We start from the raw sequence: 24,507 nt of genomic DNA on the forward strand, positions 1-24,507 counted from the left end.
GGCGTTCGGTCAGCGCGGCTCTCCACGAGGATGAAGGGCCCGGGAGCGGGCACACTGGGCAGGAAAGCAATCGCGAGGCGAACGCGCCGGCGGGTCTCGGGGTGGGCGCCGCGGCCCCCCACTTTCCCTCGCAGCACTCCCGCCGACGCCGGCCTTTGAGCGCGGGGACGCGCCGCGTTGCCGTAGAAACGCCGGGGCCGGCGCGGCGGCGCGCGGGGCGGGCTTTCAGGCTCCAGGAGGCGGCGGCTCGCGCCTCGGCGCACGCTCGGGCCCCTCCGAGCCCAGGTCGTTGGGCCCAGCCCAGGGACCCCGGCCGTGCGCTAGGCGAGATGTTGAGACGCAGCTTGGAAAACCGGTAACAGCCCCGGGGCCTCCGCTGGCCAGCCCTCCCCGCCACGCGAGGGCTCGGGTGGGGGAAGTGGAGCTCTCTCCGTGGGGCCTCCGTGCCGAATTCCGACCGTGGGTTTGGGTCTGGACCGAGCCCGCTGCTCTCTGGGGCCTACCTCCCCGGGCTGCAGCGAGCCCCGGAGGTCAGGGCTGGGATGGGCGATCTCGGGGCCATGCTCCCCGGGCCCCCGCACTGCCGCGGGCTGTGCAGACGGCTGGGAGGCAGCTGGGCTCCCGGGCCGCGCCGAGCAGCCCTAGCAGCGGCCACCCCGCAGCGGCGCCGCTGCCCAGAGCCCGGCCTTTTCGTGCGCCTACGCTGTCGGGGTATTGAGGCCCGGCCTCGAAAGGGGACTTAGAGGACCAGAATCCGCTCCCGGAGGTGGTGGGATCCTTGATGGTTTGTGCCTTCGAAGCTGCAAAATGCCCGGGAATGTTTGCATATCAAATTAACGTGGAGATAAAGCCATCTCATCTCTAATGAGAATGATTTGTGGTTTGTGTCATCTTTTTCTCTAGGGACGCTCAAACCAGACAACTGCAAGATGCTGTCACAAATGTGGAGAAGCATTTCGGAGAGCTGTGCCAAATCTTTGCTGCTTATGTGCGGAAAACTGCCAGACTGAGAGACAAAGCAGACCTACTGGTGAATGAAATTAACGTGTATGCCTCTACAGAGACCCCGAATTTAAAGCAGGGCCTGAAAAACTTTGCTGATGAGTTTGCCAAACTTCAGGATTATCGACAAGCAGAGGTATGGAGGTCACAGCGTCATTGTTATGAATGAGCCCTGAAGTAGTGGATGAAGGACCCGTGAAGACTTGCACTTGTAATCCACCTAACCGCAGTGGCGAACGCACACTTGATAAACGTGCATTTTCATGTAACATGGTGTGAGTCTATTAAAGGGAAGCTTCTTGTGATTTGTGATCTTACCGTTTTTAAACTAAACTTTAGGGTGTCCTGAAGTCCTGAATTTCCCCCACTTCATTTGCCAGCTTTTGGCCAAGGGGTGGCTATTTACAGGGGGTAGTTAACATAGTACCTATGGGGAAGAAAAGGAGCATGACTTGTGTCTTGTGTGCACGTAAGTATATTTTAAAGTACGTCTGGAGATGGAAGGTGTTGAGTGGTAATATGAGTGAATAAGTAATAAATGGACAAGAGATCTTTGTCCATCCTTCAGTGCTCTGGAAAGCTGACGAGTATTTCATTGACAAAAAGAAAAGCAGCATTGATTTACTGATTTTTATCATATATACTAGTGAGACTTTGTGGTGTGGTTTTGTTTTGTTCTTTTGTTTTGGAAGGGAGGGAAGAAGGTGTTGTAGTTGTTTTCTTTCTAAAAGCTCATTTTTACTCTTAATACCTCATAAGCACTTTCACTTATATTTATTTTAGGTTTCAAGGTTAAATGTTAGAAGTTGCCGAGTTAGAAGCCGCGTTGCTTCTCTTGTACTCCTCTCATCAGTGCTTTTGGTACTTTTTAAAAGCCTAATACAGAAATTTCAGTCATCAAAAAAACCTCACAAAAACAAAGTGAAGATAATGATCTTTGAAACTGTACTTGCTGTAATTACATTTGGGGGTACTTTTTGGGAAAAGTTGAGTTATTGTCATATGATATTCTATAATAAACAAGCAACTCTCAGTTAACACATTAACTGGGGACTTCAAAAATAATTTATACTCACTGATAACCCTAAAACCCCATGTTAAGACAATAATTTCAATGGCCCTTTCTAGAAAATCTTTATGCTATTTATCAAATAGCAAAGTGAATTGATTTACATTTGTTCTCCTTTTTTATTTCTCTTGCTTACCAAATGGTGGAGGTGCTAATGAACAATGAACAAAAGGTAGGCGACAAAAAGGAGAACAGGAAAAGAGACTTGGATAATCCTTGCACTGAATAATCAGCGTATGGATTATTTGAAATGGTGTAGACTAAACTATCCTGAGTATTCATGGTTTTGATTTTAGGATTCCTAAAATTCCTAGGATATTTAAATACTCAATGAGAACTTAATTTTTTTCATTTTCCTAAGATCTTTTAAAGTGAAACATTCATATACATTTTGTTTATAGAAAAATCAATATGAAATGAAATGTGCTATATAAACATGTATCATCAAAAAAAGCCTTCTTCCTGCTGCAAAAATACATGTTCATTTTAAACAGTTAAATAATGTCATCTTGTATTACCTGTCCTGATAAAGAAAATTTTCATGTCCAGGAGTTATTTTTCTTATGCTGTATTTGCCTTTAAAAAACCCATTTCTTCAGTGCCTTCCACTAGTGCTATTAATTAAAGGAAGTAATTACTCAAAATGTGATAAAAATTGTAATGTTTAAGAAAAACAGTTTAATTCTATATAAAAGATCAACCATGGAGTTTGACAGTTCAGCAACACTGAGACCATTTATCTTTTTCTCCAAGCTTCTTTTCTGGCTTCCCAGAAAAGAATTGCAGCTAATACAGTGGTCTTTAAGCTTTTTTTTTTTTTTTTTTGCTTTTGAGGATTGTGTCGCTTTAAATTTTTCCAATATGCTGTATCTTTCAGCTTCAATTTTCTTATCTGGAAAGTTAGACTGCTACATTTCAGAGATAATATGTGTAAAGTACCTGACACCGCGCTAAACACACTGAAAGTGGTAACTGTACTAAAATTTGAGATGTCTTGACACTTACCCAAAAGCTACTATAATGAAGAAAAATAATACGGAGATCATGTGGCAGAGATAAGCTTCTTAGAAACCTGAGCTGTTTTCTTATTGTATTGCGTACTAGGTACTTTTCTGCTTTCATTGTTACTCTACATCTTTACAGCTTTTATTGTGTTTGAGTTTAGATTCTGAGTTTTATCAATTTCTGATGATTATGCTTTTACTTATAAACAGACATTTTAAACAATTTAAAACATTATTCTGTGTAGTAATTATGTTCAGGTTAAATAGCCCAGGTTTTATTTCAGAATTTAAATTTTGTTATGTCTATGTTTCTTTTCAGTTATGTTTTATAATAATTTTCAATAGGTTGAAAGACTTGAAGCCAAAGTAGTTGAACCTTTGAAAGCTTATGGAACCATTGTAAAAATGAAACGAGTAAGTAAATTCATTTTTCCTACTATTATTAACTATAATGGCAAAGAGTATGAGGTTTCCAGTAACTGTCCTCTTAATAAAAAGTACAACGTAGTGTTACAGTTTTTTTTCACACTCTGTAAAGCACCATTTCTTAGAACTTTGAGAGTAATGAAATATTTTCAGTGAGCTTATTACTAAGTAAACCATAGCAACATGAAGGAATACTTTATTACAGAAACTTTAAAATATTAATCTTTATAGTCATGAAGAACTTACTTTACTAAATGAATATGTTTTTATTTTTTCATTTTAAACAGGCAATAACATGTAGACTAAAAGTGAATGTGACAAAGTTCTATTTTTTTATTGAGGTATAAGTGACATATTAGTTTCAATTGTACAACATAATGATTCAATAGTTGTATATATTGTGAAATGACCGCCACAACAAGTCTAGTTAACATCCATCACTATACCTAGTTAGACATTGTTTTCTTTTGATGACAACTTTTAAAATGTTCTCTTAACAACTTTCAAATATGCAATACAGTGTTAGTAACTATAGTCACCTCACCACACTGTATGTTTCTACCCCAAGTTCTGTTTTTTCAACCAACTTTGAGGTATAATTTATAGGCAATAAAATTCTCCTGTTTTAAGTATTCATGGAGTTTTGACAAATGTGTATACACATATAACTACCACCATAATCAAAATTATATATATATATGTATATAAAATTATATATGTGGTTATAGGTTTGCATTGAAATTATCTTGTCCATGTCATTATTTGAGAGGGTTTTAAAGAAACACACATATGCACACTCTCACACAAAGACACATACTAATTTTGCAGTAGTGATAATTCCTGTGGTAATAATACCTGGACCAAACAAGGAGTGTTCTCCCATTCTTAAAACAGAGTGTATGTCTTTTATTTCTTAAATCAGAAATTTTCATTAATCAAAAATGCTTATTTTCAGGATGACCTCAAAGCAACATTAACAGCAAGGAATCGAGAAGCTAAACAGTTAACTCAGTTAGAAAGAACACGTCAGCGAAACCCATCTGATCGACATGTTATTGTATCCTTTGACTTTTGATCTTTAAAAAAATGTTTTGTAAGGTATGCCGTACAAAAGTGAATATATATGGGAATTACACATTTCTACTTTTAAGTGTGCAGAAAATTCGAATATAAAGGTTGAAAGAAACACATGCATTTATAAATTCTCATTATAGAAATAAACTAATTTTAAAGAGAATACACCACCTAATTCAGTCCCCTCATACTGTTTTCCATAATAGATATTAAAAAAATAAAACACTTAAAAACGTTGATGTGTTTATAAAAAGTAAGTTCAAAATTCTGGGTTTTTTTCACATGACTGAATATTAATTATAAAATTAACTTAAAGATCTATCATGAATCCTAATATATCAGTGCCCTGTCTGCCCCATTTTTGAGAAAAGAAAGAAAGAATGATTTTTCCCCAGAATTCCCTTCACCTTTAAAAACAACAACGTGAAACCACAATTATGACTAGCATCCAAAGACCCTCAGGAGATTCTAGAGTAAAATTGAGGTCCATACCTGGACACAAAAGGATCTAGATAGGGCTGTCTACTATAACAAGGTTCTTCTTTTAAGAATGACTTACTTAAGCTAGAATGTGCCTTGTTCGTGACTAAACAAAAGAATAGAAAATAGTGCCTGGCTAATTGCCAGCAATTGGGATAAGTGCAGTTATATAGAAAGTACTAATTTATCCCGCTGCCTCTTTTTCCCATTCCTTATGTCTCCTCCCTACTTCCTGAAGGTTTTTACTGCCCAGGCCAGCCAGAAACCACATGAGGAGTGGCTCTTTGGGGGCATTTGAGGTTCCAGAACACCTCCATTCCTGAGGGGAATCCCTTGAACAGTGATTTGGGGCTGCAGCAATTGCCTGGTCCTCCTTCCTTTGGACCAAAGGTACATACGCCCAACCTTGCAATAAAAATAAAAAATGGGCAGCCATAGGGCTTAGGAGTGCCCACTGGAGGCTGGGATAGGAACATCTCGTTGATGTACAACTAGATTATGCAGTCTGGGTTTTCAGCAAGTCAGGCAAATCAGAGAAAGCTGGAAAATTTATGACTGACGACTAGGGACTAAGGGAGAGACCAGGTTGTCACCAGTTTTTAAGTAAGCCAGAGGTCAAAATTTTACTGTTTTGATTTGGAGGAAAATACATAAAGGCAGGAAAAATGTCATATCTGGAATCCTGAGCGGTTGGTAGGATTGAATCAGGGGTACTGGTATGGAGACAACACAGAAATGAATATTCCTAAGACAAAGATGTTTCTGACTTAGATGGTCTGTTGTGAACACTGCTATGGAGGAGGTAGTCTTATACTGTAGATGAAACTGGAATTGAGTTCACATGGGGGGAAATAAATGCGACACAGAAATAGATTATTGCTGGAGGTGAACTGCTGTGCTCACTGGGAAAGTGAGTGGATTTTGACAACCTAAGATGAGAAAATAAAGGACAGTCTAGCTATAAATGTATTCAATATAAATATAAAAATATTTACTCATAGCATTACAGAGTATTTACCAGGACAGACCCTTAAAATTCATCTGACAGTTCAAAAGAAGCGTGTTAAATTTCAGTATGCCAAAGAACATGGAGTAGCACTGATGCAAGAGGATGGGGCAAAGAAGAATCTCGGGGCTCTGGCTCACCATTTCAGAAGCCATTTTGCATTCAGGACTAATTTCATGAAATACACTGATACCTCTACTCATAATATCTTAATCAAAAGCATTTCCTACTCAACTTGATCCATCATAGGATTTTGAAGAATTTTCAGAAAAAAGAAGAAATAGAAACCTATATCCTCTTTGCTAAAAATAGCCGTGTAATTTTGGGTGAGTTGCTGTGCCTAAGTAAAAGGATTTGAGACTTCCAGAGATGAACAGTAGTTGCTGGAAGGTGGTGAAGATGAAGGTGTCCCAGCTGTAGCTTCGGCTTCACCACTCTCCCCTGGTTTAACCAATTCTACCCACCCGTCTAAATTTTAAAACTTTTTTTAAATTTGAAACTATCAGTAAAATGGGGAGGACAAAGACATAAGTCAAAAGGAAGTAGTCACAAGTAAAGAACGTATGGGTCACATGGAATAGTATTAAGGAATTAGTCTGCTTGAGTATTCTCGTTAGTAGGCTAACGTGCATCAAATAACTGTTAGAAATTTTTCATATGAATCTATAAAGGAGCTCTAGTCACTTCTGAATTTCCTGTGATGAAGTTATATTTTTAAATCTCAAGCCCAGTAATATAGAAAATTATTTTTGATTATTGGGTATGATTAAAAGTTAAAAGTTTATATGGTTTTAAGAAACTTTACACCCTATATGGCAAATGTACACACACACACAACAATATTTTTTTACACTTAGTATCTTAAAATCGTGTATTTGAGTTAATCTAAATATAAGAGTACATAATCACTATGAAGTTATAATTAATGTATAATCTAATTGCAAGATTATATAATTCTACGAGCATATGATTTTAATTTATTTTTAAAAATTGTTCTCTTTGAAATGTATTTTTTCCTTTATGAAAAATTTCAGGCACAGGTGGGTAATAAAGTGGTGTGTCAAGAAATGGATCCTTATAGTAAAAACTCTTTTGCTTATTTCAATTTATATATTTTCTTGAAAGCAAGGGCTAAATGTCAGAATATGTGTCACATTTTTCCCATGGACTAATTATTAAATGATGATATTTGATACTTTTGAATAAATATACTACATTAGTATAGGAAACAAGACTATTAGAATTTAATCAGTAGGCTATTTTTTAAAACCTTTGCTGTTTAACAAAATATTTTAAATAGTTTTGGGCAACAATTGTTCTAAAGTAAGAGATACTTTTTTAAGAGAAATACATGAGTAGATTGGAAATGTTCTGCCCTTTACTGTAGCCACTAGCAATATATGGCTTTTGAGCTCTTGAAATGGAATGAGTAAATGAGGACATAAATTTTCATTTTATCTTAATGTAAATAGCCACATGTGGCTACTGGCCACCATACTGATTATACAACACAGATCTAGAGTAGTATGAGTGCTTGTCATTACAATATATGAAGCAAAGCATTAGACTTGCCATCTAATTTGTTACTGGTATATATATTTTTTGTACTAAGCACTAACTAAATGGTAACAGTGTAATATTGTTAGCTTCTAAGAAGAATATACAAACACACCCCATGCTGAAATAAATATTTGTAGTGTATATTCTACTATATCTGATTAGGATATTATAAGATTAGAAACATTTAATGCATTTGGAGAACTAGAAAATTGAAAATACTTAAGTCACAGATCCTTTTTTGGAGAGAAAGGGTTAAGGGGAAAGAATGAGAAGAAAAATAGAATGATAAATGGCATAGACAGTGAAATAGGTGAAAGCAGTAGAAAATATAGAAAATTGTTTTACAGTTAGTAATCCAGGGGTGATATAGGGGAAAAAATTATTTTGTAGGAAGAAAGGGAAGGAGTTTTGTTTTTCTTTTGTTTGAGGTCAGGAATCATGTTTCTTAATAGATTTAAGTTCTTTATTCTGCATCTTCTTATTTTATATGGTGAAATATATTACTGAACAATTTACAGTTGTTATGCCAAAAAGCCAATAATGCAATGGTAACATTTACAAATAGATTCAGTTGAATGGATTCTAACTTGAATTTTTTTATATCTTTGGCTGGGGAATTCTTTTGTAGGCAGAAACTGAATTGCAGAGAGCTACAATGGATGCTACCCGAACAACTCATCATCTGGAGGAAACTATTGACAATTTTGAAAAGCAGAAAATAAAGGATATAAAGGTAATAAAGTAACTGTTAAAGTTCGAAACATGTTTTCTAATCTTATTTTTTGTTTTATTTTAATGTATGAAAAATTTAAATCACTGATTTTTTTAGGCCATAGTCTATATGAATAAGATACTATAAATAAAAATATCAAATGTTATTTTCCCATTTCCTCAGATATTCAACTTATTATCATAAATACTATTTAATCAAAGGAAATTAACATTTCTTATGTTTTTGTGCATCCAGTGCTGTTATAGGCACTATATATATATATATATATATATATATTATCTTTTAATCTTTATAGCAACCTCGTAAGCATGAGGTGGTGTTATCCATATCTTTTACGAAATTTAAGCAGAGATATAAAGTAATCCCCAAAGTATCATAGCCAAAAATCTGAACTAAAAACCAATTATTTTAAAAATCTGTGCTTTCCATTACAATACACTCTCATTAAATGCTCTCTAGTCACTACATCTTATCAAATGAATGAATAGGTAAGCGTTGCCAACCACATAAAGTTGCATCCATCACAATGTGGTATCACAAGAATTGCCTTATTTTATTGTAAAAAGCCAGTAGATTTGACACCTTTGGGATCATGGACTTCAGAAGGTCTTTAGTGACTTTTTCATAGGTGCCTGGACAGATTTGGAGGATTGCTTGTGACCATAGAATGTCCTTTAAAACAAGTCATCTGGGATGTATTTTGGCTCCCTGCAAATTTTCCGGGATCAAATTTTAAAGAAAAATATTTTTGTCATTTTATAACTATTAACAAAGTTATGTTCTTATCAATAAAATAAGCACCATCTGCCACTTAATAATCATCATTCCTTTTTACAGTCCATGAATCAACATTCATTTGCACCTTTCCTCCCCCCCCCCATCATAGTTTCAAAGGATTTCAGAACTTTGATTTTTCTGATAGCCATGCTCCAAGGTCTCTGGTTTGGTCCTGAAGACCAAAAACCTTTTTTTGAAGCCTCTCAATTACTACACTCTGCTGTGTAATGCATGAAGAGCATGTCAGAAAGCTGCCCTGAGACAAACTCCATTTCCTGAGGTGGGAGTGTGTGGGCAGGATATAATGTTTTATACTTGGTGACATCATCTCTTAAATTGAGGGAGAAAGGAAGTAAGGTTATTAAAATAATTAGCTCTCACCTGAACGATGAGAATGGAGACTTGTGAGGTATGCTTGACTCCATTGCCACTAAGGGCTTCATTAGTGATGGCAGTCTGATTCCTCCCTGCAGCACTGCTCCTCACGCCTGCAAAATTTGCTTTTACACATGGCAGTTTGTCTCTGATCTTTGGGCTCACTTCGGGTTCAGACTACCTCTACAGATGATCTTAATTCCCTGAGCAACCACCAGTTACAAAACGGGCAGAGAGAGTGAGTGCAGAATTCCCAACTGCAATTCCTACGACCTGGGATTTCCTGAAGCATTAGGACATAGAGGGGCTACAGAGTGGAGGGTGCACGAACAAGAAAAGGGCTTTCAAGCTTTTCTCTTTGCCTACTGTATTATGCCCCTGGAAGGAAGTCTCTTGGTGGTCACCAAAAGTATAAGACAAGAAGAAACCTTTTTAATAAATTGAGATAGAAGTCATACACCATACAGTTCACCCATTTAAAATGTACAGCCCTGTGGTTTTTAGTGTGTTCCAATATGTGCAACCGTTACCACTCAATTTTAGAACACTGTTATCACCTCAAAGACCTAGTACTTTGCTGCTTCCTGTACCCCTACCTCCCACCCCCAGCCCTAAGCAACCACCAGTAATCTGAAGTCTCTGTGGATTTGGCTGTTCTGGCCATTTCATGTGAATGGAACCATAACATGGTTTTTTTAACTGGCTTCTTTCACTTAGCGTAATGCTTTCATTATTAGCTATATATAACATATATATGTATATTAGCTATATACATGCTTTCATATCATAGCATGTATTCGTAATCCATTCCTTTTTATAGCCAAATATTCCATTATATGGATATAACCACTTTTTTTTTATCCGTTTATCAGTTGATGGACATTTGGGATGTTTCTGCTTTTGGGCTATTGTGATTAATGATACATTCATGTACAAGTTTTTGTTTGGACATACATTTTCATTTTTCTTATGTATATATCTAATCAAATTGCTGGATCATATGGTAGCCCTATCTTTAATCATTTGAGAATGCACCATTGTACATACCCACCAGTAACATAAAAGGGTTCAGATTTCTCTGCATCCTCACCAATACTTGCTGTTCATCAGACTTTTTCATTACAGCCATCCTAGTGGGTGTAAAATGGTATCTCATTGTGGTTTTGAGTTGCATTTCCCTGCTAATGCTTACTGACCATTTGTATATCTTCTTGAAGAAATGTCTCTTCAGATCCTTTGCCCGTATTTTAATTGGGTTGTTTTTTTTATTATTGAGTGGTAAAAGTTCTTTATCTATTCTGGATACAAGTCCCTTTTCAGATCTATGATTTGAAAATTTTTTCTCCCATTCTTAGGGTTCTTTTCAATATCTTAATGTTCCTTGAAGCAGAAAATTTGTAATTTCAGTGAAATCCAATGTTTCTTTTGTTGCTTATTGTTTTAGTGTCATATCTAACAGTCCATTGCCGAATCTGAGATCTTGAAAATTTATCCCTGTTTTCTTCTAATAGTTGTATAGTTTTCATGGTTCATTTAAGCTTTTGATCCATTTGAGTTAAGTTTTATGTATGGTGTGAACCGAAGGTTAAACTTCATCTTTTTGCATGTCTGGTTGCCCAAGCACCATTTGTTGAAGAAGCTATTCTTTCCCATTGAATAGTCTTGGAACTCTTGTTGAAGATCATTGGAGGTGGTTTTGTTTCTAGACTTTGTCTTTCATTGATCTGTAGGTCTCTCCTTATGCCAGTACCACACTATCTTCATTAGCATTGCTTTATAATGAATTTTAAAATCAGGGTATGTGAGTTCTCCTTTGTTCTTTTTAAAGATTGTTTTGCTATTCTGGATCTGTTGTAATTCTGTATGAATTTTAGAATCAGCTTGTCAGTTTCTATAAAGAAGTCAGGTGGGATTCTGGTAGGGATTGCATCAAATCTGTAAATCAGTCTGAGGAGTATTGGCATGTTAAAATTAATTTTTCCAATCCATGAATATGGGACATTTTCCCATTTATTTAAATATTCCTTAATTTATTTTAACCATGTTTGTAGTTTTCAGAGTATAAGTTTTGTGCTTTTCTTAAACTTTTTCCTAAGTATTTTACAATTCTTGATGCTATCGTAAATGGATCTGTTTATTTAATTTCGTTTTTGGATTGTTCACTGCAAATGCACACAGAAATAATTTATTTTTGCACACTCATCTTATATTCTGCAACCTTGCAGAACTCATTTATTAGCACTGACAGTTTTTTAGTAGATTGCTTGGGATTTTCTACAACCTACACTTTAAATGCAGACCCCCATGATCTAGCAAACTTCCAGAAATGGTTTCCAGAGGTCAGTGTTAAACTCTGTTACAGTTCTGAATCTCCATTTTATACATCCTTCCTCCTCAGTATCAGATAGTTTCTTTTCCAAGTCAGGCCTCATTTGAGATCTTGCGTGATGAAAAGGAGTGCACAAATCCCATACCAGAAGCCTCAAAGACAAGTCAAAAAGAGTTTCATTACTGCCCCCCTATGTTGACGTTAGCATGTCTCACATTTCCGTTTATGAGAAAATTCTTGGAAAAGTAAAAATCGCTGATGCCATTCATAATTTAGAGAGAAACCTAGAACATTCTTATTCTTACCTGTTATCAGGCTACTGCTACAGATGGGGACAGAGCTTCTGGCTCCTCCTTTAACCTCCCTGGGGGCAGAAATGAGTGAGCACTGCTGATAACTGTACTACTGTGTTGAGGTGGGTTTAATTTACAAGCCCATCTGAATTTTGGTAGCAGCATTAATCAGCAAGGTAGCACAGTTTTTAGATAATTTTCATAGGAAGCTTGCAAAAAATTTGTCTTTCTGAGAAAAGTTGTTATGGAAATTACTGTACACAATGTGAATGAAAAAAAATCACAATCCCTGGGGTGCCTGAGTGGCTTAGTTAAGTGGTTAAAAATCCAGACTCTTGATTTTGGCTAAGGTCATGATCCCAGGGCCATGAGATGGAGCCCCACACCAGGCTCCATGCTGGACATAGAGCCTGCTTAAAATTCTCTCTCCGCTCCTCCCCGTTCATTCCTCCTCCTCTCTTTCTCTCTTAAGAAAAAAAAACAACAATCCCATTTGTTTCTCAGGTAATTGGAAAAATCATCAGTTATATGGTGAATGTCAAGGGAATTTCAGACCTATAGAAAGGATACTGACCAGGGGTCACTCCTGAACAGAGGGACAGGAATGCAGTGTGTGGTAAAGTAGCTAACATGAGCAAGACATCTTCTAAATTTAATTTTTAAAAGCTTTATTTTTCTTACAAGTAAATATAAAATCACCATAATTTTTTTCATAAAATTATTGAGAAAAATGTAATAATCCTACTACTCAAATAATCAGTTACCATTCTGGTTCATATCATTCCAACTTTTTTTCTGTGCACATATGTACAAGAGATATGATAACAGATTTTCTCAGGTTTTGACTATGTCACATATTCTGTGCATTTTACATGAATAAACTCATTTACTCCTTACAACGTCCTTATGAGAAGAATATCATTACCCCTATACATACAGTTATATTTAAGTAGACCACACTGTATGTAGCAGATCTTTTTAAAATTTAATATATCATGGACATATTTGCTATGAAACAAGAGATGCATATCATCCTTTCTGGTATCCTCAGAGTATTTTCTATGGATATATTACTTCATCTAACCAGTCCTTATTGGTGGATTATTGGTTAGTTCTGCAGTTAGAAGTCTCATTGCATCATTAAACATTGGCCTTTTTGTTGACCAGTTATGCTTCTCAGATGAATTACCAGAGTGGCATTTCTGATTCAAAGAGCATATAACCTTTAACTTTTTATACTGTTTGTCCACAAAGCTTTAAACTTCCATCCACAAAATTTTAAGTAGCATTTCTACAAAACCTTGCATGAGCAACACAGTGTACCAATGAAGAGTGCCAGTGTTTTTAATAATAACTAATCTGACAGGTGAAAGAATCAGTGTCATCTTAATTTGCAGTTACTACTAAGATGGAATATTTTCATACATTTAATGACACATTTCTTTCTTCTTTAGTAAATTACCCACACTTGTCCTTAGCCTGTATTTTTATTGAATATTGGTAGTTTTCTTATGAATTTGTAAAAAGTCTTTAGATTGAGAAAATTAACCCCTTATATTAAAGAGAAGATACATTGCAAATGTATTTTCCCATTTTGTTGTTTATGGTGTGTTTTTGCCTTAAAGTTTTATTTTTGTTGCCAGATCTGTTGGTCTTCTCCTTTTTGGTTTCTGACATGGTGTCATGCTTAGAAAGGTTGTTTTCATCCTTAAGATTGTATAAATACTTGCTTATATTTTCTTCTAGTATTTGTGATATCTAAAAAAATTTTAAATATTTAAGCATTTTATCTGGTAGTTGTGTTTTGCATATGGTATGAGGTAGATTCTAATTTCATTCTTTTCAAGTAGATAAAATTTCTCTTGACATCATTTATTGGATAACCTCTATTCTAGAGAACCATTATTTCCCCTTTATTTGCCAAAATATTAGTAAGACCTTTTATGACATTTTTGTTAAAAGTCTTGCTTGCTAATTAAATCAGATGGAGGCTTTGATATTAGGAAAAAGAACATTTTCTGACTTAGCAAGTGTACTTCTTGAGTAATAAAAATGGCTAACTTGGGTTGAGCACTTACTCTAAACCAGTTACCATACTATACCTTTTCTTGGATTATCTCATTTAATCCTTAACCCCAAAACCTATGCGGTTGATACTGTTGTTATCCCCATTGTACAGACGAAAAAAACTAGGCAAAAGAACAGATAAACTGCTTAATATTATATAGCTGTATGTTTGTCATGATTGGAACCCAGATTTATCTTAATCCAGAGCCCATATTCTTAACTACTATACTCTCCGCTTTACAGAATACTTACCAACAGGTAAGAATTTCAGATTAGCTCACCCATCCCCCACCCATAAAAATTAGGTATGTGCCCAATTTGCCTTCTAGTGACACAAAATAAAATTGGAAAGGGGGGAAAAAGTAATTCATTAATGCTTCTGTCTCTGATCATACTCACCCATTCCAAATAAGATTATATGATATCACTGAAAGTTAGCTGTATTTATTCGAAGAAAATTATTTCTAAATATGACTGGTTCCTAGAAAGTTCCACCACCCTTCTGATCATTCACTGAAAATATTTTATTTCAAAAACATGCCTTTTATATTCTTTCTTATATTAGTTGTCATCTAACTTTTATGTTCTTTGCTATTATTCTTCTTCCTTCTGCCTATTTTTGGGTATTTTATGAAATTCTAACTAGAAAGAGTATAATTGGTAGGATTTCTTCTGACTGTACTCAGGGATATAACTCTCCTCTGTGATAATCTTTAGGCTTCATGACTCTTGGTCAAAAATTCCAAGTCTGGGATAGTAAATTACCAGTACTACTGCTTTCTCATACTGTTTCTGACAGAAAAATAAACAGTATAAAAAAATCAATAGGTCCATTCTCCTCTTATTCAGGTGTTCTAATAGAGATTTTGTCAAGAAATAAAAGTTCAAACCACAGAGGCTTAAACCAAAGTATCACAGAACTTGAGAGTGATTTCCCCCCACCTTCCAACTAGTAAATAATAGCCATTTATAAAGATAATTTGTAAAGTACTTATCACTAATTAAAACTAAATTTTGAGACTGGAAAATGGTAACAGACTAAAAGTTCATCAGTGTCTTAAAATGAGAATGTAGTAATTTATCAGAGGATATGAATAAAGAAAAAGAGTGTATTGACAGACATATCTACATATCTTTCAGGGCTTATGAGCTAAGGGGAATATAAATCCTATAAAATGCTAGTATTAAGTAATTGTTAGTTCAGAGATGACAGAGATTTTGACCATCAGAAATTTAATAACTATATTCACATATTTGAAAAATATTTTAAAATAGTCACATATTCCACAAAGGTACCACAGTGGAATAGATTTGAATTAAGCCTAAACTACAAATTTAGGTGTAATAAGGTCATAAATGTTTGAATTTCACTAGTTACTAAATAGTGTGACAGTCTATTAAAAGATTTAAAACATCCATTTGTGGAAATATGTAAAAATAAGAGTAACACCTAACTCACTTGAGTGATTAAGCTTAATCCCTTATTTGAGGCTATTTTATTTCTCAGGTACTTTAATAGCATAAGGTAAATACCTTCTCTTCTCTCTCCACGTAAGTAAACAGATGGTCTGTAAATATCCAAGAAAAACTAAAACAGAGAGTTGACTATATAACATTGTAAAATGTGCTTTTCCACCTCCCTCTGTACTTACCTGAAAAAAGTTTAAGGGTTTATTGTATAATTCTAAGCTTAAGTAAATGAAAAAATTTTCTGTTCCAGCCTTGAATAAAAATAAAGTCAAACTATGTCTATATATTCTTATATAGTTCTTTATTTACTAAATGTAGAAAATCTCTAAATTTAAGATTCAGAAGGAAAGATGTAAGCCTGTGCTTGATTGTTCCCATTACCTAAAATCAGCTGCAGACCAAGAACCAAGTAGGAGTCTTCCAGTGTTTTGGCTTATCACTGACTCCTCATTGTGCTGTTTTCCCTCTGAGAGTTTCCACACTCCTAAAGGGCACTTCTAAGCTAGGCAGCTATCTTAGGAAGACTGACACCTAAGTGAGTAAGTCCCAGTCCTAATCAAAAGCCAGTTCACTTCGAAGGTATTTCCTGGGATCTGGAGATTCTTGGACATAATGCTGCTTCTTAGTTGCCACTGCAGTATACCAGAATCCTCTGTGACCTGTGTGAAAGGGTCACTGTTGAGTCATAGTTTTGTCTTATCCCAGAGCCCAGTCTTTGCAGACCAGAATGGATACTTTTTAACTACAGATCTGTTTACATTAAGTAGTGATCAGAAGCCTATTAGTACTCCCTTAAATATTCTTCTGATCCTTAAGAAAGAATGGAGAAGGGTGGGGGGAAATTACAGGACACTAAGGGATACCTGTAACACTGTCTTCCAAAGTGCAGGACCACTCCTAGCTGGGTGGTGAACACAGGAGAGCAGGAATGATGAGAAAAGGGTATTTGACTCTTGTCTTCTATAACCCATGTCTTCTCTCTTGCCCCTTTAAGGACAATGCTTGAGTATTTTCTACCTTGTTCTTATTCTGCCCACTCCTACTTTAACAAAAATTCTGATTTTTTATTTTGATAAGGGACAAGATAACAAAAGGATAAGATCCTATTTTATTGAAAACTTGTCTGGTTTGTATCCTTTCCTTTCCTACTGATTATCTCACCCCTGCTTAGATCAACATGTACATCTTCATTCATTCTCTTAGCGCATCATCTTCCTTGTCATAAGTTGTTATCAAGCTCATAAGGTTTACATGAAGTTTATTTGTGAAAGAAATGATTGATTCCAGCAAGAATAGCACAGTACAATAAGCAAGAGCTGCAACCTTTGAAGAATCAGACCCAAGTTTCAACATTCTAGCTGTGAGTAACATTAGGCAAGTCATATATTTGTAAACTGGAAGGCTCTATGCAAGTGAATGACACTATTATTAGTGGTAACAATATAATTACCAAGTAATTCCTTTGTGGTTAGAGAACAAGAACACAGAGAAACATGATGAGATATAATTCCTGTCTGAAAAACATACTATTATTTAAGCATCAGTTGGAATTATAAAATACCAGGTTTAGAACTGACCTGCTTTATCTAATACTTAATAGACATATTGTAACAGAGTACATAATGGTATATACATTTTAGTCAGATTTTTTTTATCACAAATGTCAATTACAAGGTATACAAAACACTAACTTAAAAACTAAGAGGGAAGTAAATGGTGAGATAGGAAATATTTTGTATAATTTCAAGGTTGTGTTGTAAAAGGTCTTTGCAACTATTTTTACTCCTGTTATCTTTTGTACTTCATTTGCCCTGTGGAAAAAGAGATACCTCTGTATTTCATAAAATGCCAAGACTATGGTAAGGAATAAATATACTAAATTCACAAATTCATATGATTGTTTAAATTCAAATCTTCGGTGTCTTTTGTTTTTTTTTTTTTTTTAGACTATATTTTCAGAATTTATCACTATTGAAATGTTATTTCATGGCAAAGCTTTAGAGGTCTACACAGCTGCTTACCAAAACATAAAAAAGATTGATGAAGAAGAGGATTTGGAGGTAGGACTATGTCTATCCAAGTTCAGTTCTTCTATTAAGATGGAAATATTTAAAAGAAAGCATTAGGTTGTGTGGGTAAAAATATCTTAAATTTGAACACTACAGTGCAGTCCCAAATAGCTGAACTTCTGTGATTTTCTAAGTATGTATTTTTAACTTTTCAAATTAACCATGGTAAAGTTCTAAAAGTTAATTTATTAATAGCTAGTTAATAAGGCCATTATGTGAAATAATGTATCATTTCGACTGGTGATGTAAATCACTTAAATATACTAACCATATCATTGATTTGTGCTAACATCTGAGTGCTTAGGCTATGCAGAATACCTAAAGCTTCACATGCATTTTCTCATTCACTCCTCACACAATCCTGTAAGGTAGGTGCTGTTACTCTTCTCATTTTACAACTACAAAAACAGGTTTAGAGGCTTTAAGTAACTTAACTTGACCATAGCCACTTAGCTATACATAGCAGAATCAGGATTCTCACCAGTTTTGTGTGACTTAATCAGCATGCTATGAAATAAATGTAGATTTATAATAAGGCTTGCTTTGTACTGAGTGTTCAGTGCAAATTCAATTGGCCAACTAATGTTAGATATCTAAATATCAAAGCCTGGCTTCAACAAGCACATCGAAGAGTAAATATCCTACCCTCCTACCTTCTAAGAGGGAAGAAAAAAGGCAGAAAAGTATTTTTGCAAAAACAGATAAAATATTGAAGACATGCTTTGTCCATATTTCATCTCTGTAGTAGAAGTAAAAAAAGCCAGGTAGTTTCAAGATATAACCAGAATTCTGTATTAATAAGTGATAGAATTTGGGAGTGTCTGCATTTGACAATTGTGACGACTCCCCAAGTTGGTTATTATATTAACTATCCATCATAAAACAATCACCTGTGCCTTCTCTTCTCACTACTCCATTGGTTCCAGGAAACTTAATTCAGTAAAATCAGATTACAGCTTGACTAAAATGAAGAAAGGCACATGTTTTAATATATGTGTATATGTTTTCCAATGCCAGAATCTCATCTCCCAGTTTTATACCAGTTATGCATATATGATCATATTTCTGTTTATTGTTTGTCCATAGATGGCTTCCTAAGGGTCCATTCCTTCCAAATATTAAAGCTACGGTTTCTTAATTTACACTCCTTTCATGTCCTGTTTTTTAAAAAAATAGATCAAGCTTTTATGTCATTTGTAAAATAATAAAATAGCAACGTTTACATAGTGATTACTTTGGACGGCTACTGATCTACACATTTTAATTCTATTTTAATTCTCCCGCCAACTAGATAGAAGTACTTATCATCCTCATTTCTATGGAAGAGAAAACTGAGGCAGAATGAGGGTCCCATAACCAATAAGTAATATAGCTGGGAGCCAAACCCAGAAGTCTGACTACTGACACTGTGTTTGTGTCCTCTCTGTCCTGCAAAAAGGGTGCTTCTTTGAGTGAGGTGCACCATTCCCTACAAGAAACAACACTGCATTGAGTGGCAGGTTCAGAATTGATCCCTCACTTTTCCTACAACGCTGGAGTCCTCTTTAAAAGTATTTTCATTCTTTTTCTAACGCCCTTGACATGCCATTTGTTAACAGTCACTAAAGTTCCTTCAATTCCTTTGGACCCCAAGATTTTCCTTCTCATCCCAGAGGTCCTATCTAGGTTCTTTTTGTCCTACCACTTCTCTTACTACTGTTCTCAATCAGCTAGCTAGGTAGCTCATGAGAGGATAGGTTCATAAAAAACTAAAGATCTCAAGGCTGTGTGGTAGCTATGTTTTTGACAAAGTATCAACTTCCCCACTTTGTAGTGGGGCAATATTGAGCAAGTTCTTCATATTTCAGCTTCCTTATCCCTAAAATGGAGATACAGGATTTATTACTTCATTAAATGTTCATTCAGAAACTGTTAATTGAGCACCTATTATATGCCAGGCAGCATTCTTATTTCTGAGGATTTAGCATTATTGGTTAGAAATGCTCTGAGTTGTCAAATCAAAAACTTAAAAATCTACCATGGAGTTCAGACATTAAAAAACATATACGGGCATACCTCACAGAGATTGCAGCAGTCCAGAACTCTGCAACAAAAGGAATATCACAACAAAGCAAGTCAAATGAATTTTTTAGTTTCCCAGTGCATATAAAAGTTAATGTTTACACTATACGGTAGTCTATTTGTTTAAGTTTTTAATTTTAATTCTAGTATAGTTAATATACAATGTTGTATACTATAGTCTCTTAAGTATGCAATAGCATTAGATCTTTAAAAAAGTGTACATACCTAAATTAAATATTTTATTGCTAAAAAATGCTAACCATTATCTGAGCTTTCAGTGAGTCATAATCACTGATGACAGGTCACCATAACACATATAGTAATAATAATAATGACAAAGTTTAAACTATTGCAATAATTACCAAAATGTGACAGAGACATGAAGTGAGCAGATGCTGTGGGGAAAACAGCACCGATAGACTTGCTTGAAGCAGGGTTGCCACAAACCTTCCATTTGTAAAAAACAGAATATCTGTGAAGCACAATAAAGTGAAATGCAATAGAACCAGGTATGTCTGTACTATATAACTATTTAAGTTTTATAATATGACCAGTCTCATAAAAAATATAGTGTGCTGTAAGTATATGTGATGGAGGATTCTAAACAGTCTGGAGAAATCAAAGAATGATTTCTTAATGAGAAGTCTGAGGGATGTGTAAGAGAACCCCTGGCAACACCTTTCAGGCAAAGGATACAGTTAGATATAACAAACTACAGGCATATGCTATTACTATTATGCCATATAGAGATTGTGGGGAGAGAGGAGTCTAGGGACAGTTGTGGGACCAGGGCAAATAAAATGGTATCAAACAGGTACCAAGAAGAAAAAGGATCCTTTAAATACAGGGTTTCTTGGAAACAAACAGAGAAAATATGTAGTGAGGAACAGAGAAAGAACTTGCTACTTTTCTTAGGTAGTCCATGCCTTACGAGAACTGCTGAGACAAATTCTGGCAGCAGCTAATTTTTTTGCAGTTAGGCATCTAGTTATATTACAAACCATCTTACCTTATTTGTTCTTCACATAAAAAAGCATTGTCGGGCTCATGTCCCCCTTCAAAAGATCACCTCTGTGCAGTCACTTCAGAACATCTTGAGACTCACTCCTAGAAGAGATCTTGGACCATATTGGGAAATGCATTATTGCCAGTAAATATTTCTGTAAATCTGTTTTGCACTGAGATTAATTTTAATATTTAATTGGTTTAGACTTTTATATTATGGGTGTATACTGTCTTCCATTTCCCACTTTTAACCTCATCTTTGCTGGAACAGTTAAAAAAGGAATGTTGTTCTAACAAAAATATATCCATTCCAAATACCAGTTGATTAACGAGTCATCTTGTTTTTATATCATACCAGGGTGCCAGTGTTCCATATCTGGCACCAAAACATTAATCAGTCCTCAGTAACATGTTAAATAATCTAATCAGCGTGCCTGAAGTGCCCTAAAACACAAGTCTCACCTGTGGGGCTAAGTTTCATCAATTTCTTTGGTGTCTTGCACTTCTGTAAGGTTTAAAGAAATGTGTAGCTACACGAGTCTTTTTTTCCCCAAAACATGGGGATTAAGGTCATGTTCACATCATTCATTTATCATGTTACTGTCTTAAGCTGGGAGGAACTGAAAAGATAAAACAGGGCTCTTTGCTCTAGAGGAACTTAAAACTAGTAGGAGAGGTATGTAATTATAGGCTGGTGATGGGTAGTAAGGAGGGCACGTATTACATGGTGCACTGGGTGTTATATGCAACTAATGAAGCATCGAACTTTACATCAGAAACCAGGGATGTACTGCATGGTGACTAACATAATAAAAAAATATTAAAAAAAAAAGAACAATGAAATGAAAGCTGTATTGAGAGTGTAACAATAGGAGCTAGAGAATAGAAGAGGAGGAGAAATAGACTGACTAGAGAATAGGAGAAAGCAGAAAATGGTCTTTGACTTGATTCTTGATGAGTTTACTGGAATTCTGGGCTGAGGAATCAGCATTGCAAAGGCAGTGTATAAGATGTTGTATATATAGGTACGTAGGCTAGAAATGAAGAGTGATAGGTTTGAATGATCTTAAGCCTTGGATGTCACGTAAGGAATTTGGACCCCGGCTAGTCAGGAGCCAGAAAGGTTTTAAGTAATAGATTTTGGTCTTCAGTAAGATAATTCTAAGTAAGCTACAAAGAAAGATGTGTAGAGTCAATAAATTAAAATAGAAGTACCTCAGAAAAGAAACTGAGGGACAATGGCCAAGGTTTGTTTGGTCTAATAAATGTATGGTAACATCTTTCATTGTAAAGGTGAATGTAGAGCTACACTGTCCAGCACAGTAGCCACTAAGCGTATGTGGCTAAAGTTAAAAATTCAGTTCCTTATCCATATGAACCACATTTCAAGGGCTTGGTAACCACATGTAGCCCTTCTGGACAGCACAAAATAGCAAGCATTTCCATCTCAGAAAGTTCTAGATGGTGTTGGTCTAGGAGAACAGAAGGCAGTTGGGCACATCATAAGTATGGCTATCAGGAGAGAGTCTACAGAGAATTCACTGAAAGGTAGGCATTAAACACTGTATCAGTAAACTCTTTCAGAGAAAGGTGTAAAAAAAAATGGCCTAAGGGAAACCCTTTAAAAATAAATTTAAGTAGTATAAGCAGAAAAGATGATACGAAGAAATAGAGCAGCTAGCACATTAAGGGTTTAGAGATGGCATGCACGGAAAAGAAGTTTCATAACAAGGTCAGTAAAGACCAAGACAGAAAGATGGTGATTTTTGGCAAGAGCAATCTCAGTGTATTTTTTTGACAAAGAGAGATGAAGTAGAATATTTGAGAAGATTTTTAAGGAGTAAAGTTGTATCTTGAAGTAATTTAAAAAAGACTGATCTTGAGCTTGTTTGCTGGGGGAAGGAAACTGTGGAGAAAGCAAGCTGTTGTTTTTTGGTTTCAAGTTTTGGATATAGGAAATACGTATCTTGGAAAGAATCAGAATGACATTTGCTTAAAAGGGGGGTGGGGGAGAGGGTGAAGAGTTGAAAAAGGGAGTGAAGTTGAAGAAATTCACATCTGATAACCTTACCTCTGAGAAATGGGGGAAACAAAGATATAGACAGGCTTGAGAGAGTAGTATTTGGAACTGTTGCTTTGAAGGGAAAAAAACTGACAGAAGTATTCCATATCCCAGTGAAACTGGAATGCATAAATTATACTGGCTTCAACTTACTCTTATGTGATGTACTATCAGAGTACTGCAATGAAGCTAAATTGCTAAGAGTTGAGATAGGCAGAAGACAAAGAATCAAAGGTATGACTGACTTGCAGCCTTCCTACTGGCAAGCATCCTCTTTGAGAGTAGCAGCTTACACACTTCCTTAGCAAAAGCTCTCATGTGATGGTTTGAGGACCCATCATCACCTTACCTGGCTCAAATAAATTTTAGCTTTCATCTTTACAACTTAAAATACTGTTTGTATTGGGGCATCTGGGTGACTCAGTCAGTTAAGCATCTGACACTTGATTTCAGCTCAGGTCATGATCTCAGGGTCAAGAGACAGAGCCCCGAGTAGGTTCCTCGCTGGACATGAAGTCTGCTTAGGATTCTCTCTCTCTGCTCCTCCCTTGCTTGTGCATGCACTCTCTCTCTCTCAAATAAGTAAAATGTTTAAAAATATGTATTTCTTATATTTAATTTTTTAAAATTAACAATAATAGAAATTTTGTCCTAGGAGGTGGAGGTGGGTGGGTGGATGTGATTGCTTTAAAAAAATCTTAACTAAGAGGAACTTAATACGGCTTTCTAGATTTCCAGTGTTTGCTATCTACTTTATAATGTTGCTTTATTGTTCCAACAGGTTTTCCGAAATTCTCTGTATCCGCCAGATTATTCATCCCGTTTGGATATCGTAAGAGCAAATTCAAAGTCACCTCTTCAAAGATCACTCTCAGCTAAGTGTATCTCTGGAACAGGACAGGTAAGCTAGAAACCATACATAACTTAAAGGAATTTGAGCAGCTGCCTTCAGTGTTGTTTGGTACTAAAAATGTTTCCCTTAAGTCCTGACTTCATATAACTTACCCTCCCACCTTCATACATAAAATGATGGAAGGTTACACTAGGTGCAACTCTATTATCTCTTACATACTACAGCACATAATACTCTCGAAAGCAGAACATTTGAGAGCAGAGGTGGAAAGGACAGGAAAATGCCAATCTAGAAGATTTGTTCTGCAGTATAATATGAAGAGCACAGATTCTGAAGTCAAACTGCTTAGGGTTTAAAAATTCCACTATCATGACTTACTGAAAATTATATTTAAAAAAGATCTTTTGCTGAATATTATCTTAGATACAGAAGCATGCATCTGTAGGTAAGAGTCAATTTTCTCATTTCTTCCACATCCAGAAAGCCTGAGTTTTACCTGGTGTCTAGAACTGGGAGGGGGAACAACCTTGTTCTCCAAGAAGCCATAGGAAAAATGGGCCATATGGTCTATGTCCCAAGTAAAGGCAGCCATAAACAATACATTAACAAGTCAATTTGGCTGTTATAGTAAAACTTTATTTACAAAACAGGACGCAAACTGGGGTATAGGTTGCCGACTTCTGATCTAGAGATCTATATCCTTTTTCATATTCAGCATTCAGAATTTAAAATTGAACAAAATATTTTCAAAATTTAACTTTTAGGTAAATGTGACCCAATACCTTCTATTTT

General features: G+C 35.8%; 2 protein-coding genes across 3 annotated transcripts in view; one reads left to right on the forward strand and one right to left on the reverse strand.

The window, feature by feature from the left end:
* CIBAR1 (CBY1 interacting BAR domain containing 1) overlaps window positions 1–24,507 on the forward strand; it is a 26,482-nt gene continuing 1,975 nt past the window's right edge. Inside the window, exons 1-8 of one of the 2 annotated variants that reach the window (XM_034668301.1) lie at window positions 1–355; window positions 904–1,138; window positions 3,421–3,489; window positions 4,457–4,558; window positions 7,096–7,101; window positions 8,250–8,354; window positions 17,612–17,725; window positions 23,644–23,763. In XM_034668301.1, coding sequence (XP_034524192.1) covers window positions 330–355; window positions 904–1,138; window positions 3,421–3,489; window positions 4,457–4,558; window positions 7,096–7,101; window positions 8,250–8,354; window positions 17,612–17,725; window positions 23,644–23,763 — 777 coding nt within the window. In that variant the 5' untranslated portion in view covers window positions 1–329. The remainder of the gene's footprint in view (window positions 356–903; window positions 1,139–3,420; window positions 3,490–4,456; window positions 4,559–7,095; window positions 7,102–8,249; window positions 8,355–17,611; window positions 17,726–23,643; window positions 23,764–24,507) is intronic. The other variant, XM_034668302.1, reaches the window with a different exon arrangement.
* The window catches only part of RBM12B (RNA binding motif protein 12B), a 22,019-nt gene continuing 12,229 nt past the window's right edge, over window positions 14,718–24,507 (reverse strand). Inside the window, exon 3 of the transcript XR_004627843.1 lies at window positions 14,718–20,913. The gene's annotated coding sequence lies outside the window, so the exon portion shown is untranslated. The remainder of the gene's footprint in view (window positions 20,914–24,507) is intronic.

This window comes from Ailuropoda melanoleuca, chromosome 9 (assembly GCF_002007445.2).
Source record: "Ailuropoda melanoleuca isolate Jingjing chromosome 9, ASM200744v2, whole genome shotgun sequence".
Taxonomy (NCBI): domain Eukaryota; kingdom Metazoa; phylum Chordata; class Mammalia; order Carnivora; family Ursidae; genus Ailuropoda; species Ailuropoda melanoleuca.